Below are 19,318 nucleotides of genomic sequence, written 5' to 3'. Positions count from 1 at the left end.
TATGATATTGTATGAATGGTAATTGGAAATTGGTAGGTAGAATAGTATAGGGTAGGTAGAATAGTAAAATGAGGGTATAATTGTAAATTGAAGGTAGAATAGTGTTTGATTTTCTCCTATAAATAGAGCTCTTCTCCTTCACAATTTTCACAACTCATCTCCTCTCCCATCTCTTGCATATATTCTTCCTTCTTCCGCTTTTTACTCGGTCTTTCTTCTTTCTAAGAGTGTTTACTCAGAACAGAGAGAGAAAGGGCGAGACCAAGCGCTACAAGAAAGAAAGAGCACAAGAGATAGCGGACTTTAGAAATTAGTTTCAAAAGATATACTAGTGGTGTTAGTCATATTGGAGCAACTAGATTCCTTCATACCACTTTTAGCTTCAGTCTAGAGGTAAGTAAATTCACTACCCCTTCTAAAATTTCTTCATGTCATGCTATTTATTCATTCTTTAGTAAATTGTAAATGATTATTTTATTTACGTATTATGAAGTTATGTTGCATGCATGAAGGATTTCTAAAAGAATTATTTAGAAAGTTTATATTTCTTTAAATGTTTTTTTTAAGCACAACAAGTTTATATTTGGAAAAGTTTCCATTTTAAGAAAAGAAAGTTGAGAAATGATGATGATTATAAGAAAGAAAAATGATGATAAACCCTCCTACATGTTGCCCTAAGATGCATCAAAAGAAGTACAAAGAAAAGTACAAGAGATGAGATAAATGTTTATGAAATAAGGGCACATGTATGGAGGAGAGTATTTTTGGCCCCAAGATAAGTAAAGATGAGAGTTCGGTACCGATACTCGGATGGAGGCGAAACCACTGAAGGAGGCTATGCCAGAAGGTGGTATTCCATCAACTAGACCGTTGAGTGCACCAAGAAAGAGTTAATTGACGGTCGGGCATGGCTGTGGCCACAGTTCAGTGCCATGGTCACAAGGACCCGCAACCCTCGTGCACAGGGGTAATAGTGTACATGGGCCTTATTATGAGAAAATGATACTATATTTTCAACGATGATATGCTATGATGATTTACAGAGATTATTTATAATGATGCATTATGATGATGATTTATAAAGATGATTTACAACGATGATCTATTACTAGATGTAATAGTATGTATATGTTACGGGAGATGCAACCGTACATACAGATATTATTATGGCTAGAATTATATTTATTTGCGAAAATGATTTTCAAAACTGAGAACAAGGAGTAAAACTATTTATGGTTGTGGATTTTACTTGCTGGGCCCCCTTTGGGCTCATTCAGTTTTATTTCTTGTTTTCAGGTAGAAAGGACGCTGGAATAGGAGGCCGGAATGGGGATGGGAATAATTATTTTTCAAAGTCTTTTCATATCAGTGATTGTAATAATATGATATTCCGCAACTAAAGTTTAATGTTTTCTAATTTCGCTTGTAATAAAATCTCTTGAATAATGTTTTATACATTTTTCGTATCCTTTAAAATCAAGTACTCTGATAGACCTTATAGATCTTTGCAAGAACTTTTGTTGTAAAAGAAGAAAAGTGGCAAACTCAGCCTTAACGGGCTGGGGATGTTACACAGTACGTACACACTCCATAATCAATCTGATCCATTTATCAGGGAACTCCATTTTTTTCATCATAGCTTCCAGGAAAGCCCATTCCACCCTATCATATTCCTTACTCATATCTAGCTTAATTCCCATATACACAGTCTTGCTCCACATCCTAGTGTGCATAGTATGTAACGTTTCGTAATCCACAAGAATATTGTCTGTAATCAACCGCCCCGGTAAAAAAGCACTTTGAGTGGATGAAATAATAAAGGGGAGCACTCGCTTCATACGATTCGCCAGGATCTTGGATATTAACTTATAAACCACATGACATAGACTTATAGGTCTAAAATCAGAAACACAAATGGGTTTTATTTTTTTGGGAATGAGAGCGATATGAGTAACATGGCCAAATTCCTTAAAATAGAGGTGTTTTTTTTCCTTCCCTTGGAACGGCGTGTGTTTCTTTCTAACATTGTCTTTGTGTTTCACACTTAAATAAATTGCTCTTAAATCTGAACCATTGAAGTTTTTACTGTAGATATGCAGTTCTTTTTTTAACCTCATGGAAGTCGGATTTGATATTGTCTTGGCTGTGTGAGAAGCATTGAGGAGCCAAATTTTAGACAACAATAAATTTTGCATCTCAAAAAGCGAAAAGAATTATTTTTAAATAAAAATATAATATTAATATTAAAATAAATATTATTTAATTAATATTTAAATAAAAAAAAAGGCCCCACTTAAACTTTTTACCTTAGGCCTCAAAATATATTGAGTTGTTCTTGACAACAACCCACCTTTTCACTAATATTATGTGGCTCTATTGCTCTTGTGCGGCGCTCTTTCCTTACCCCTACAGCAGCCCCCTGTGTGGCTATGTGTATGTTTGCTGCCCTACTTGAACAAGGTATGAACATGCCCTTTTATAGCATGAATAGATTGGCAAATCAATTCTTATACAAGTAGGAGTGTTAAGTTGGCTGCTACACCAATTCCAAATAGTAAAAGGAGAATTACCTTGGCCCACTCTTCTTTATGGGTCAAGGCACCATCATGTCAACAATTTCCACCTTGACTTGAATCCCATCAAGTCAAACAAAACGAATCTCCTTTTGATGCCTCCGCCCAAGTCCCTAAGGGCTATCACAATCCATAAGTGATGCTTAAGTCCAAGTGTCTCTTGAACTTGAGCACATGACATGGTTTAAACAGAACACCACGCTTCTCTGCCAGTCCTCTTGGTCACACAACTTTCTCTGTTGGCTTTTTCTTTTTTTTTAGACCCATCTGTACCCTTGAGCCTTCTTTGCCTTGAGCAATGTTGTCGATTCCTAAGCTTTACCTTGATGTAGTAACTCCACCTCCATTGGCATACCATCTTGAACAGCTATTATAGCAAAGGAAACCATGTCCTTAAATCCATATCTCTCCCGTTTTTTTCGATTGCGTTTCACTTTGCCTCTTTCTAAAGAATAAGGCTATTTTCTGGGCTTTGAATCTCCTGAAGATTCTTCGTCATCACATATGTCCGAGAGTGGATGCTGATCATCAAGCTCCACTTCTACGACCTGTTTCCCTTTCTGACTGTCATCTAACAAGTTAAGACGGGTCGCATTAGCAGCCATCGCATCCTCTCTTCCCAAACTTCATTGTCCATTGAACAGCTATCATAGCATAGGAAACCATGTCCTTAAATCCATATCTCTCCGATTTTTTTCGATTATGTTTCTCTTTGCCTCTTTCTAAAGAATAAGGCTATTTTTGGTGCTTTGAATCTCCTGAAGATTCTTCATCATCACATATGTCCGCGAGTGGATGCTAATCGTCAAGCTCCACCTCCACGACAAGTTTCCCTTTCTGACTGTCATCTGACAAGTTAAGACGGGTCGCACTAGCAGCCGTCGCATCCATCTCTTCCCAAACTTTATTGTCCATCTTCTCGGATTTTTTCGCCTTTCCCAATAACGCCTTGTGGGCTCCTTGCTAAATCAACATATTCTTCATCTTTCTCTACCAAAGAGAGAAATTGTTCTTCCCATTGAACTTTTCCACTTCAAACTTGATACTTACCATATTTTCCATCAATTTCATTCCCAACTTGAGCGTTGATACCACTTGTTGTACACGGAACTAAATTCAGGATCCCAAAGAAGCAGAAAAGAACATAATATAAAATAAATCAATTACATAAGACACCAATATTTAAGTGATTCGGCTTAACAAGCATATATCTACTGGCATTCTAGATGTGCTGATTATTGTGCACACGTGTTAGCTAAATGGGCCACTACCCATATTGTGTTTGGTCGCATTCCCAAAGGATCCTCCATTCTTTCTTCCATTCGAATCAAGAATGAGAACGATCCGCCCCCTGTAACCTTTTTTCCGCTTTCAATTTGAAAAAAAAAAGGAAAGAAAAGGTATCTATTGGTGGAGACGGCCCTGAGGAAATTAATTATCAAAAGATGGAATACAAAAGAGTAGGGAGAAAATCACTCAAAACCCAAAGCCTCAATACACCAAAATCTCACTATCACACAATATAGATTTTTCTTAAAGGAGAAAACAAAAGACATGAATACAAACTCCTTTTATTTTGCTGGGACGAGATGGTGGCTGATCTATCTATATTTTTCTCTCTCACTATAGAGTTTGTAGCCTCTATTCGATCACATAGTAGCTAGGGCCAGCTCAACCCTTAGGTGGATTAGGTAGCCGCTTAGGGCCTCCAATTTAATAAGGCCCTCAATTAATAAACATTAATTTTAAAAATTCCATAAAAAAAAATCAAAGCCCTAATTACCATCCATATTCTTTAATTAAGAGCCCCTAATCATGGTAAATAAGTAATTAAAAAAAGGTCCCCAATTTAATAAAGCGCCCAATTAATGAATCCTAATAAAACTATTTCCATAAACAAAAACAAACACAATTAAAGACCTAATTGCTGTCAATATATATGCTTTAACTATGGCCCCTTGCTTAATTTTTTTTAAAAAAGCATTAATATCATTTGATTTTCCAACATTTCGAAATAAAATAAGGCTTAAAAAATTGATAGCAATAAAAAGGGAATCAAATAATAATAAAGACATCATTAAATAAAATTCAATCTGAAACGTTCCATTCTTGAAGGTTGTGGGTAGATATTTTTTTGGCCTTGTGAGAAGCATAAAGTAGCCAAAATTTCGAACAACAATAAGTTTTGTGTCTCAAAAAGTAAAAAGAATAATTTTTAAATAAAAATATAATATTAATATTAAAATAAATATTATTTAATTAATATATTTTTTTTAAAAAAATACTACTTAAACCTTATGCCTTGAGCCTCAAAATATATTGGCCCTGGAACGGTACTGTTCTAGGGCCGGTACTGTAGACTTTTTTTAGGAATAAATGTTTGATTAGTTTTAGTGAAAATGTTTTGTAGGGAAAAGTGAAAAAATATATTTTATATGAAAAAATGTAAAAAATTTGTTTTATAGTGATTTTTTTATTTAAATAATAATAATAAAAATAATTGATGTGGTATAAAAAGTAGAAATGTTGTGATTAATTTTGAGGTAAATTTTTTTTTTTTTTTTTTAGAATTGAGAGTTCCAGGAAATTCGCAAACACACCCATTAAGTCTGCCTGACAGCAGCCCACCTTTTTCACTAATGTTATGTGGCTCTGTTGCACTTGCGCGGCACTCTTTTCTTATAAATAGGTCGGCAAATCAATCCTTATACAAGTAGGAGTGTTAAGTAGTCGGGTAAAGATCAACAGCACGCGGCGTGCATTGCACGCCCGTGCTGTTGATCTTAAAATAAAAAAAAAAAAAAAAAAAAAAAAAAAAAAATTTTTTTTGCACTGGGCGTGCCACGCCCGCGCGTGCTGCCAATCAGTGCTCTAAGTAGTCAGCTACACCAATTCCAAATAGTAAAAAGAGAATTGCCTGGCCCACTCTTGTTTTTGGGGCACTGCACCATCACGTCAACAATTTCCACCGGAACTTGAATCACATCAAGCCAAACAAAACAAATTATTTGGAAGATGGAGATGGGCTTCGGAAAATCAATACAAAGTGGTTGTATTGAACTCACCAAAGAAGAAGATGAAAACAAATCCATCGATATAATAAGTTGAAGAAATTACAAATTAAGAGTGAAGACACATAGAGTATGATGAAAGATACATACCAACGGAAATAACGAAATTGTTCTTCACCGTGAGAAAATAAACTTTTATAATCACAAAACGTTCCGTATATATATATACCAAAGAATTAACAAAAAAAAAAAAAAAAAAAAGTAGAAACAATAAAAAAGAAAAAAAAAAAGGAGTCTTTATCTTATAATTAATTGCCCCATGAAACACTCAACTTGCCTTGAACATCCAGAGGAGGACTTTAGACTTTAGAGAGGTAGACTTGAAGAGTCAGTCAATTTTTATTTTGACTTTGTGTACGATAAATATGCCATCACATTTTTGGCACATATACTCAAATGCCCCTTAATAATATTGGAGACTGAAACTTCCAAGCAGGCTAGAAAAAAAATTAGTCTTTTATTTGATATGAATTTCCCCAAGAAAGTTGGAATATTCATTACTGCTCTTGGAATTATCGTTTTTCTTGGACTCTATTTAATCTTACGATGCTGTATTTGTATGCTCATGAAGCTTTTTAATGATTGTTGCGTGGAAAATAGGAAGAAGACGGTCGGAGTGACGCTAGTAGGTGATTGAGTTTCTGATGATTAAATGTTATAATTTTTAAAGAGTGAAAGTCTTTGTAAAGATTTTTTTTTTTGGCTATCGAATGCGATATCTTTCTCGAGTTTGGTGATCATTCTCATATAAGATTCTTTGAGGAGTTCTTTAGTGGGTGTTTCTTAATTATTTGCCACAAAATGGGCACCAGTCATGCAATGGCAGCAATAGCTTTTTAATGAGCAAGTTGCCCTTAAACTTCAAAAGCAATGGAGTGAACCTTTTTGATTATTTATTTATGTATCACTGTATAAAATAATTTATATATGTAAGTACTATTGTTGGAGTTAGTAGTCAACTGAGTTGCCTCTTAGTTGGATTGAAAAATCGTGCTCTATAGAGTCCTATATATCGGCAATTAAGAATTAGGTTTTCTTGCTGAAGTAGAAAACCTTATTATGAAAAATTTGCAATAGTGTTTGGACGGGAGACAGTCTCGTTCGAACAAAAGTAGGGTTTTATAGAAATTCAAGTTGAAGTTGGAAAACTCTAATGCGACAACATACATCTTTCGTTCGGATGGACTTGAACACACGTCTAGGTTAAACTTCTTCTCAGACAATTCTTGTTTGAACTCACAGCGAACGGCCTTGCGAACAAAGCTCTTTGGATTTACTAAGTGCAACTCCCGTTCGGACGATTCTGTGAATGTTCAGCTAACGAAGCTCTTGGGTTTTACTATGGAACACATCACGTTCAAACGGTCTAGCAAGCGTGCAGCGAATGGAGCTTCAACAGAGAAAAAATTACACTTTTGGACACCGAATTAGCCAACCTAAAAACTAAGAAGGTGCATAGTAGGGTTAGGGTAGGCAAAGGTAGCTACTTTCCGCCTTTACCTATCCTTTAAATAATACAATTTTTTTTTTTTTTATATATTACATGTTAATTTTGTTAAAAAAAAAAAATTTGTCAAAATGATGTGGTTTTTGTTTAAGATATTACACTTAACACTTTCACTAGAAACTTCTTATTTTATTTTAAAGTGTTTCCTTTTCATTCAGAAAAAAAACCAGCAACCTTCTCTAAATAAGACAAAAATATGCTTATAAATTCGAAAAAAAAACTAAAATAATAATAATAATAATAATAATAATAATAAGAAAAATCAAGAGAGTAGATGAGCTACCCTTAGCCAAATGTGGGTGGTTTGGCCACACTAGAGTGTTGCCGGGGTCGAAATAACATTACCCTACATTAGATAGAAAATGTAAATTTAATCAAGAATCTACTTATAGGACCTCAGATCTTCTCTTTCTCTTATCATTTCTGGTATTTGGGATTAGGCTTCCTATGACTCCTATGTCCTATCATATATAATATAAAACAACTAATAAGTCATACCTTGACGTACAATGAAAATATTACATGTTGAAACTTCCTCAATATTTTTCCCTGTCAATGCATCTAGGAATAGGACATCAAAGAATCCTTTGTACTTTGCTTGAGTCACTACTTTGTAAACCTGAAGAATAAAAGGGTGCCCTTTGCATGATCGACCAATTTGTTAAATGTGGTAAGTTCTAAATAGTTTCTTGAGCAAAAGACCGAGTGAATGACACAAATAGTTGTCATTTTATTGGTGTCTTTTGTTCTGGATCTAGAAAATGCTGATATGTTTTGCTGATCTCATGGGAGACAGCCTATTGAAGGAGCAAAAAATTGTATAAAATCCATACCATTGCATTCTTTTATGAGAATAACTTCAGTGTGTTCTTTGCACAAAGGAGGCTTTTCTGCCCACCATTCAAGCCCTACCACGTCAGCTTAGAACAAAATAAACCTATGCTAACAAAACACAGGATTATATGAGAAAACAAAACTTAAAAATTAATTTTAAAAAAAATTAGAAGGGTTGGCTGCCAACCGGCATCCACCACAAAGTGGGGTGAGGGTGGGGTGACCGCGTGAGCCACCTCCGGTGCAGGGGGTGGCTGCCTTGGTGGCGGAGGTCTTCCCACCGTAAAATCGCCCCACTGGACGGTTTGCATATTCTGCTTGTCTCTCCCATCAGAAAATTCAATTAGCCAAGATTCTCTTGTAACTCCTTGAAGGATGCTCCTCCCTTGACTTTCTGGAAATATGAATTCTTTTCTATTAATTATTTTCCTTTATATATAAACACATGTAATAATAAATATGAGAAGATCAACACAATAAACTGATTCAAAAATGCCTGAAAAGAACAATGAAATGATTCAACCAATGAATTAGTCATTTAAATACATGTAATAATTATCGAGTTAATTATAATGTTGCAGTGGCTATCACCCTTTGAATTAGTTATTCACCATTTTTGCACAAATGATTAACTTGTTGAATTCCAAAGTAATGGGATGATGATTTTCTTAACCAATAAAGCAAATATCCCCCTCCTTTCTTTTGGAAGGGTACTTCTCTTTCCTTTTGGTCTAGTTAGGGTGAGGTTTAGAGCAAAGGCTTTTGGTTTTAAGTCTTGTCTACTTTCATTTCCAAGAACTTTCTCATTAACGAGATAATATCAACAACCTTAAAAGAGAGTGACCATGTTTGTTGAAATTCTTGTTTTTTCTGTTTTTTTTTTTTTTTTGCTCTTCTTCTCTAAACAAATACGTTATAACAAACAATACAAAACACTCTTAAAAATACAAAAAAAGGTTTTCATTTTTGTATCGCATCACAATATTTTTTCAAACAAAAAAAAAAAAAACCTCTCAAAAGACATTGACAAATAGAGCGAGTATCAGGTTCCAAGGGCTAAAATAATTTAAGGAGAGAAAATAATAAACAAACAATAATGATGTCTTACAACCTTATACGTACACTCCTAAAGTGGAATATTTTGGAGACATTACAGAAACAAGCAGAAGCTAAATTTTATTGTAAATGAGAGAGGAGAGGCTCAATCAACTTTGACAGTCCACCCCATCTTGTCTTCAATACGACCCGTTTGAATCCCTGTTAACATAACATATAGTTTATGCGACACCGTTTCAGCTCCAGTTTTGTATTCAACCCTACATAGACATGAATAATAAGGTCAAAATAATATATATAAAATAATTTACGAAATTGAACTCCATTGGTAGTTACCTTTTGTTGTGATAGGTGACACAAGCAACGGGATTTACAACCATAGCAGTCCCGGTACAAAAAAGTTCATCAGCTTCAAGCAAATCCTCTACTGGAATTTCACGTTCCTCGACCTGATGCAATTGGAACATTGCCGATTAATTTTTGGCAATCCCATGCAACATGCAATGGGCAACCTCATATGAGGTTGATTGAGAGTACCCCATTGCACTATATTCAAATCCCGTTGTATAATCAATTGGCATATATCATCATAGTATGAGAATGATCACCTGGTAACCAAAAGTAAAGGCAATCTCCATAATACTCTTTCGAGTGACTCCGGGTAGAATAGTTCCATGTGTTGCTGGGGTTGAAATGACATTACCCTACATTAGAAAGAAAATTTAAATTTAATATGTTAAGGGAAAAGTTAGATTTCAGATGATTAAATTACTGACAAGATGAGTTCATAATATTTTTTGAAATCTAAACTTCCTAATGGATGTATTTGAAATTACTCAGAATATTTTTTGTTAATAATAGTACTTCACTGTGTATTAAATGATATTGATAGATATATACCCACAAAGATATATATATATATATATATACACAAAATCTAATACATCATGATACCTTGACAATGAAAATGTTACATGCTGAAAGTTCCTCAATATTTTTCCCTGTCAAAGCGTCTAGGAATAGGACATCAGAGAATCCATTGGCCTTTGCTTGGGTCATTGCTTTGAAAACCTGCATGCAGAATAAAAGGGAAATTTTTTGCATAAGCAACTAGTGTAAGAAAACATGATGAATATGATAATATTTTATTTTATTTTTTTCATGCTAGATCAAGAAAATTATAATAGGGTGTTGATCTCATGGGAAACAGCCCGTTGAAGGAGAAAAAAGGTATATAAAACTCACACGATTGCATCCTTTTATAGATGCAATGATACTTCTTCACGACATGTGCAATTCTCCTAATAGTTTGCATATGCTAATTAAACAAATAAACCCATTAAAAGGGTTGTCTGTTCACCATGAACAAACATCTCCCATGGGAAACCAATGACTATAGAAGTTTATGGTGTGTGAGGGTGCATGCACACTATTATAGCGTGATCACGCGTCATATTCCTTCATCTCTCACTTGAGTACACTATAATAGTGCTAGATAGGATTTTGCATTCGAGCATGATTTTTCTTGCTACCAAAATTTTGCCCCATGCCAATTCTCATTTGTAATATCAACAAATTGGCGTCAATTCGTGACATGGCCCTACGTGTACATGCGCGCTTCATATTTTTCTTATATGACTGCACCCTTTATCATATGTTTTCTCCATCAACAACATATTAGGGCTGACTTCATTTCACTATCTTTCAAGCGAACGCCATCAATTTCCCGAGGTTGGGAACATAGATCACACCCATGCCAACATTGATGACTTTAGCGAATTGGAAAACCGATTTGGTCGGTCCAAATCTGGTTGATTTGGACGGGTAGGTGCTGAGATCAGTGGCAGGGTGCGGGTTGGCAGGTGGGTCAAACTGCTCAACATGCATGTAGGTCAGACTAGTTTAGTGGGTTAACTTGGACCAGATCGTCAACGAATCGGTCGACTAGGAATTATATATTAGAAATTATAATATTAGGAATCGGTTGACCAAGTTAAGCAGCCATTAGAAATTATATATTCACCCATAAGCATTGCAAGAGGAGAAATTGTTGAAGAAGTTATAGTCGTTACCGGTGAGTAGTTGGTGACGGCCTTGACGCCTCCAGTTCCACCAGGAGTAGCACGATGGAGCTTATCCTCAACAACCAAGTTTAAAGGACCCTATTTTATGGAAAAAAAAGAATATAGCACCACAAATTAGCATCATTTTTCAAAATTATTTATTTATAATTTTATGTGCATTGTGATGTTTTCGAAAACAATAAAGATGAATTGCATTTAGGTGTGTATTACATAAGGCTACTACAAACATTGTTATATATATAATTGAATGTGAGTGAATTGTGGAGTGGAGTTAGGATTTGAACTTATAACTTTTGGTTCTAATATCATGTTAAATTACTACTTATCCCAAATGCTTAACATAGTATGAAACAATAAATTTAATAATTTAATTAATACTTTAACAATAAACATAACCAATAACTCACCTTATGATAATTTCCAACTGGAGATGCATATATGAGGAATGTGTACTCTGGTGCCGGACTCATGCCCAGAATAGGTCCACTTCCTATGAGCAATGGCCTAATGTAGAGTGATCCCTTCCCCGGGGGAGGTACCTGTTTCATCAAACACAAACTTCTAAAGACCCAAAATTGTTCTTGAAGCATTACAAGAATTATACGAGTATTTGAAAAAACCAAAAAAACTGGTCAACATTTTGAGGTCCCCAAGCCTCTTACTAGTTCCGCCCCTATATATTTATAGGGAAAGATACCCTTAATAATTCCCTTTGCCTGATTAAATAGGGGAAAAAAAAGAAGAAAAAAATAAAAAAAATATATATACCCAGTGCTTATTGGCGAGGACTGTTTGCTTTACAGCCTCAACAAATTGCTCAACAGATGGCGATGGCATGCACAGTCTCTCTGCACCATTCTTCATCCGTTGAGCATTCTGGTCTGGTCGAAACAGCAAAACATCACAACCATCTTCCTTCCTGTATGCCTTGAGACCTTCAAGCAACCCCTAAAAACATCATTGTATCCGTATGTATATTAGTATATATGTTAGCAATAAGGATGTTTTTTAATGTTTTTTTTTAGGATGCTGCTGGTGCATCTACCTGTCCATAGTTTAAGATTCCGGCAGATGGGCTCATCTCAATGTTCCCATAGGGGATTAAGTTTCCATCACTAAAATTCTTCTCTTCACAGCATTTCATCACGTACATGTAGTCTATTGGAATTAGACCAAATCCAAGTTCATCCCAGTTGATATTCGCATATTTTTCAGCACCACTTTTTTTTTCAATTTGAAAAAAAAAAGGAAAAAGGTTACAAATGGAGAAAAGAAGTGGGAGACAGGCATAGGTTTTATTGAAATTTTGTGTGGAATATAAATTATGAAACTATTGCATAAGCAAAAGAAAGAAATTAAAGACACAAAAAAGTTATTGGTGGTTCGGTGTCAAACACTTTCGTCCACGGCTCTGAATTGCCTCGACAGAATTACCTGTTACCTGTTGTTTGGAAGGTTGTTTGCCCAGAGGGTGGTGCCATGGACGCAAAACTTGCCACACCTGCAACCAAGAAAGCATGTAGTCAGTACTGATCATTTCATGAAATCTCACATGGGATTGAAAAAACATGCACGTACGTAAATGATTTCACAAACACGCAATGGGATAATTTGTTAGGTTTTGAGGAACGTTAAACTTTTTCAAACACAAGATTTGGGATTAAAATTATGCTTACTCTTTTATTGAGAGGTACAATCAAGAGAATAAAAAATGACAAAAGGAGATTAATTATACGACTCAAAACACTATCTGATACAATAAATCAAATTTTAAAATACTTATACCAAGTTAAAATTATCAGTTTTTCTAAAAGTTTAAGCTTGTAGGAAGAGATAAATTTAATCAATACTTTAACACTGATAACAAAACTAATATAAACTAATCTTAAATAAAATCAAATTCCTATTAATTAAATATAAGTTCAGATAAATGTTAAGCCTCATTCTCCTAACCTGTTGGTCGGCCACAAACTATCCCCATGGAAGATTGAAAAGAATGAAGAAAATCATAGAAATTTGAAGATCTGGAACGAAGGGAGCGCAACATGGTGAAATTCAACACAGAACTCGATCCTTTGTTCATGTAATTGATATAGTTCCGTCCTTTTATATCATCATCATACTTATTGGAAAACCCGTCGCTTTTTCGGTGTTTTGAATTCTGTAACTTTTTCCCAAATTTGCTTAAGAAAAAAAAAAAAAATACTCGTTACAAACTCTTTATTTATTAACTTTTAAAGGTATGAATACGTTTTTTTTTTCCTTACAAGTAATAGAAAGTGTCCTGGTAAAGCATATATGAATCAAGATTCTCTAGAATCTTTAGGAGAATGCTTGTAATCTCTCTAATATGGCACCCTCTTCATTCCATATATGGGTTAAAGTATTTACATGCACCACCATCTAAATTTTCTAATAATATATATATATATATATATATATATATATATATATATATATATATATATATATATATGCCATGATTTTTCATCATAATATTTACTATTTTTAAAATATTCATACAAAATTTGAATAATTTAATTTGAAATCGTCATTTGTTGAGATTTTAAGAACTTTGAATGATAGAATATTTTAGGAATTTATTTTTCATTATGGAAATTTTTACTTGGATGATTGAGCTAGGTTGAATATTTGGAAAAGATACTTAATTAATTCATGCACTAATATAGTAATATTATTATATTTCTGTTATTGTGTAAATTTAATGAGTCCTCCTTATGTTTCGAGCTCAGGAGAGGAAGAGAAAGCTTGCGAGTGAGAAAAAAAATAGAAATATGAAAAGTTTCCTCCGACAATATTCTGTAAAAGTTTGGTATCTTCAATTATCAATTTATCATCCTTTATGTTTTTTTTTTTTTTTTTAAAGATATCATACTCATTCATTGATAAAAGTTGCGAGTCTAAAACTCTTACAAACAGAGCAAAAAGCTGTGAAGTAAATCATAGCCGAAGCTAAAGATACAGTCATCAACAACAGACCAAATTAACCAAAACACAGCATCCGCTAACCTATGACTAAATATCAAGTTTAAAAATCAGATCTGCATCAAACAGACATCATCTAATGCATAGGTAGCACTTATTCCTCGGCCTTGAGAGCAAAACCCCCAAGCCGATACTTATTCCTCTGTCTTGAGAGTAAAACCCCCAAGGCAATACTCATCCTCCTCGACTCGAAAGCCAGGATAAAGTTCACATCCACAACCCAAGGGTTTGGACCAGTAATAACGGGCAGCAACCGGGAGCAACAAAGTAGGAGGAGAGAGCCTTATTACAAGCATAAATAAAATCATACAGGGAAATAAAAGGAACAATAAAACTAATGCAGGAAAAGAAATTACAGCAAAGAAAACCAAATACAGGGGAACTTAAAGGAAATACAAAACAGAAAAACAACAATACAAGGAAATAAACGCGAAAAACACTCAAAGCGGGTCACGGCAGCCGGAGGAGGCCGATTGCGAGCTGGCCGGAAATAGCCGCGGAAGGTGGCACAAAAAGCTTGGCGTGGGAGGGGCGCGTGAAAAGACCCGACAGCGAGCGGTGAGCTGCGAAGCGGGCGCGGAGGAGATCGGCGGCACACACAAACAAACAGGGAGGGTGAGAGTTTGAGTGAAAACTCCCAAAAGCAGTACCTACCGAGAGAGAACACAAGCACAACAGAACAGAAAACACCAAAGACAGAAATAAGCCTAAAACAAAAACCGGAAAGCAAAGAAGGGAGGAGGGATGCAGGCAACAGGCATCCCTCCTCCCCTGAGGCGGCGGCGCTATGGAGGGGGGACTTAGGGTTTCATAGGGCTTAGGGTTTTCGAGAGTGACTTGCTGATGTTTCCCAGTTTTATGTTGATATAAATTCGGTTTCTGTATCTAGGGGTGCAAAGGCGGGCGGTTTTTAGCCGCCCGCTAACCGCTAACCGCTATAACCGCCAACCGCCTAACCGCCTAACTGTCTAACCGCATTAACCGCTAACCGCCTAACCGCTATAACTGCCTAGCGGTTAGCGGTTATTGGGTCTACTAACCGTAACCGCTAACTGCCTTTTTATATAATATATTTTTATAATTATAATTATAAAAATATTTATACAAATAACATAATCACTTGATCATTAATTATAAAAATATATATACAAATAACATAATCACTTGATCATTAAATCATTTGATTATATAATAACAAATTATACATATATAATATGATATAACTTATAAGTATACTAATTCATACTAATACAACAATTAAATATCTAGAGACTTATTTCCAATGTATGTTATAAACTTATAAGTCTATATATGTTATAAGTCTATATAAGTCTACATATGTATATGAATAATATAAGACGTCGACACGTGGCACATATATTAATTTTTTTTTTAATTAAAAAAAAATGTTTTTTTTTTAATTAAAAAAAAATATTAAAAAAAAAAAAAAAAAAAAACGAAAAATCTAAAGAAACTGGGGGTGGCTCGGCCACCCCCTTGGGCCCCAAGGGGGTGGCCGAAACCACCCCCGGTACCCACTGGGGGTGGCTCGGCCACCCCCATGGAGCCTTGGGGGTGGCCGAAACCACCCCCAATCACCATTGGGGGTGGTTTCGGCCACCCCCAAGGCTCCATGGGGGTGGCCGAGCCACCCCCAGTGGGTACCGGGGGTGGTTTCGGCCACCCCCTTGGGGCCCAAGGGGGTGGCCGAGCCACCCCTGGTGCCCAGGGGGTGGCTCAGCCACCCCCATCCGGCCAGATGGGGGTGGCCAGGCCACCCCCATGGCCAAAGGGGGTGGCCGAGCCACCCCCAAATTGCCAAGGGGGTGGCTCGGCCACCCCCAGTTTCTTCAGATTTTTCGTTTTTTTTTTTTTTTTTTTTAATATTTTTTTTTAATTAAAAAAAAAAACATTTTTTTTAATTAAAAAAAAATTAATATATGTGCCACGTGTCGACGTCTGATTGGTCCACGTGTCAGTTTAACGGTCAACTAACGGTCAACTAACGGATGGACTAATTTGGTCACTTATCAAAACCACAGGGACCTCCTGTGATAAAAGTGAAACCTCAGGGGGGAAAAAATAAAGTTGTGAAACCACAGGGGGTTTTGGAGTATTTAACCCATAATATAAATGTATAATAGCAATACTTAATCATATGATTCAATGACAATTCAAATATTTTATTCAAGACTTCAAGTGAATCATATTATTAATGTACAATGATGGTATGATTCGTATAATATCAAATTAAGTAATTGACATTGGATTAAACAATGACCAATGTGTTACTTATAAACACAATTTAAGTATTAATGTATTATCATTATAATTTTAGTAATTTATATATTATCACTATAATTGATATGATTATATCACATGATGACTTGATCATTAAATCATATGATTATATAATAATAAATAATACATATATAATATGACATAATTCGTAAGTCATAAGTCTACAAGTTAATCATATGATTCATGTACAATGATAATCACAATTGATTCAATTGAATTAAACAATATATTACTTATAACTACAAGCCTACAATTTAATTAAAGCATTATTAGATACTTTAGGAATTTAGGATTTAGGAATTTGAACATTACCATTTACCATTAGATATTAAGTTCAATTCAAAGAAAAAAGATTATAAGTAAATATGATAAGAATTTAAATAATTAACCGGTTATGATTTAATATTTAAGGAAATTTTTTTAAAGTATAAGTAAATGTAAATTTTAGGTCAAATATTTTTTATTTTTCAATATGGGCTCTTTTTATAGCAATTGGGCCTAAGAAGATATTAAAAATACAAGAAAAAAAAAATGAGGGTAAAAAAAAGCCCAAAAAAATAAGTCTAAAAAGCCCTAAAGAAAGCCCAAAAAGCCAAAAAAAAAGCCCAATTTTAAAAAAGCGGTTAGCGGGCGGTTATCTATTTCGCTAACCGCTAACCGGCGGTTAACCGCTAACCGTTAACCGCTAGGCGGTTAGCGATTGCGGTTAATAAAATCTACTAACCGCTAAGGCGGTTACGGTTAGCGGTTATTGCCACTAACCGCTAACCGTAACCGCCTTTGCACCGCTATCTGTATCTTTAATTTAAATAATTATGTTATTCTTTGATTTAATGTTCAAAATAAATCAACAACTCAATCTATTAATGTTTGATTAATGCTAGAAAGTATAAACTATATTTTTATGTTACAGTTGTCTCACGATGGTGATAACTGATGATATGATAGTTCTAGCCAATTCTTGGATCAGTATTTGTTAAAACATAGGGAAAAATTCATTTAACCTTCTGAACTTTCATTACTTTTGCAATTACTCCCACAAAGTTTAAAAACTCTTAATTTAATGTATCAAACTTACAATTTTTGATAATTTTCGTTATGTTTCTCTGTGAAATAGTGAAGAAGCATCACGTGATTTATTGCATCATCATTTGTAGGGGTGAAACCACTAACCGTTAACTGCTTTTGAAGGCAGTTAGGAAAAATTGTTAACCGCCTTTATATATATATATATATATATATATATATGAAATGACGTCGTTTTTGTGTTTAAATATATATAAAAATTTAGAAATGATATCGTATGTAGTAGGGTATTATCACATTACCATAAAAACGACATCATTTTGTTTTGTTTTGTTTTTTTTTTTTTTAAAAAAAAAATTAACCTTTTAATTTAATTTAATTTATTTTATTTTATTAAAAAAGGGTTAACGGTTAATAGGTTATTAACGGCTAACTGCATAGACAGTTAGTGAAACTTACTAACTACCTAAACGGTTACGGTTAACCGCTAACCATAACCGCATTTTCACTCCTAATCATTTGGTATGACATTTTCATAATACAAGCTAATTTATGTGAGAATCACATGCTATTTTATAGATTAGGTTTGAAGAAGTTTATTCGAACTTAGTGGGAAGGAAACTTTGTCCACAAACCAAGAGACAAATATAACTTCAGAAAATAATCTTGTACGGGAAAACATAGATTACTTTCCTTCAATATATAATTGATGAAAACTTGGAATATTTTCTTTTGTATTCTTTCTGGAACACTCATACGACCTAGTTACAAGAACAAGAAGAAAAAAAAAAAGAAAAAGAAAGGGGCCCAAATTATAATGCATTCATTGTATTTAGTAAATGCATTTTTCTTGCTTCTTATGTTTTATTTCAATTTTTAGAAGATTTTACCCTTTTGTAGGTTTAAGGTTTCACTATAAATTCAGATAAATCAGTGTTTGCCATCAATAATATTGCCAGCTTTCTTTATCATCGCAGGTGTTGATTTTGTGAATTGATCACAGAGTTTCTCTTTCACATCTATTGCTTTCATTACGGATTAACAAAATTGTTTCTTAGATCTCTCATCTATGGTTCAGGCAAATACACGTACGATATGTGCAGAAAAAATGGGAATCCCATTACTGGCGTTTCGGTGTGCGATTTCTTTTTTGGTATCGCACACCGAAATTATTTCCTTTATCTCCTCCAGGATTCTTTGAGTTTTTTTTTTTTTTTTTTTGGATGAATAAGGGGATCCCCAAGTATTTGGCTTTTGGAAGGATAAGCTTGAGGCCAAGGATGGGGGTGATTTCTGCTTGGGCAATTGGTTTGGTGCTCTTGCTAAAGAGAATGGCAGACTTTTCAAAATTCACCTTTTGGCAAGACTAGAGAGAGTACTCGTTGAGGCATGAGAGGATAGAAGAGGCTTCCTTGGCATTTGCTTTTAAGGCCATCTGCAAAGAGCAAGTGGGAAAGAGATAGGCTTTGCCAGAGACTCTGTAGAAACAACCATTTGCAGAATTGTTTACCTGTGAGAAAGCTATACACACGAACACACGATTATATTGCATCAACTTTATTTAATAAACATGCATGGAGTAAATGTGAGAGTTTATTTAAGTTATATATAATTAATATTAAGTGAGATAATGACGTTTATACCCCTAACTTTTTTTATAAAATTTTAAATTTACTCTTGATTCCAAATTAAAAAATAATAATAATAAATAAAGTAAAAAAAAAAAAATCAGTGATATTTTGGTCTTTTTAGGTATTGTCGTTAGAAGTTAACAATTAAATCTGACGGAGGGGTTCAAATTTACTGCAATTGAAATCAGGGATTCAAATTGAGAGGTTTTGAAATTTGGAAAGAGGCTTG

At 34.5% G+C, this 19,318-nt stretch overlaps 1 protein-coding gene across 2 annotated transcripts; it reads right to left on the bottom strand.

The window, feature by feature from the left end:
• Positions 1 to 9,186: 9,186 nt before the first annotated feature.
• On the bottom strand, positions 9,187 to 12,609 carry LOC132179180 (branched-chain-amino-acid aminotransferase 6-like). 2 transcript variants are annotated; one of them, XM_088515391.1, is made up of 9 exons: positions 12,536 to 12,609; positions 12,171 to 12,345; positions 11,894 to 12,073; positions 11,533 to 11,664; positions 11,114 to 11,203; positions 9,996 to 10,112; positions 9,650 to 9,745; positions 9,378 to 9,490; positions 9,187 to 9,301 (listed from the first exon to the last, which is right to left on the bottom strand). In XM_088515391.1, exons 2-9 carry the CDS (start codon positions 12,276 to 12,278, stop codon positions 9,187 to 9,189), a joined length of 951 nt encoding a protein of 316 aa, XP_088371517.1. In that variant the 5' UTR covers positions 12,279 to 12,345; positions 12,536 to 12,609. The 2 variants fall into 2 exon arrangements, with proteins under 2 accessions (XP_088371517.1, XP_059447825.1); XM_059591842.1 differs by having other exon boundaries at positions 12,560 to 12,606.
• Positions 12,610 to 19,318: the final 6,709 nt, after the last annotated feature.

This window comes from Corylus avellana, chromosome 4 (assembly GCF_965113065.1).
Source record: "Corylus avellana chromosome 4, dhCorAvel1.hap1.2, whole genome shotgun sequence".
NCBI classification, from domain to species: Eukaryota; Viridiplantae; Streptophyta; class Magnoliopsida; order Fagales; family Betulaceae; genus Corylus; species Corylus avellana.
Note: the sequence above shows the minus strand (reverse complement) of the source record. Positions and strands in the feature narration are given on the sequence as shown.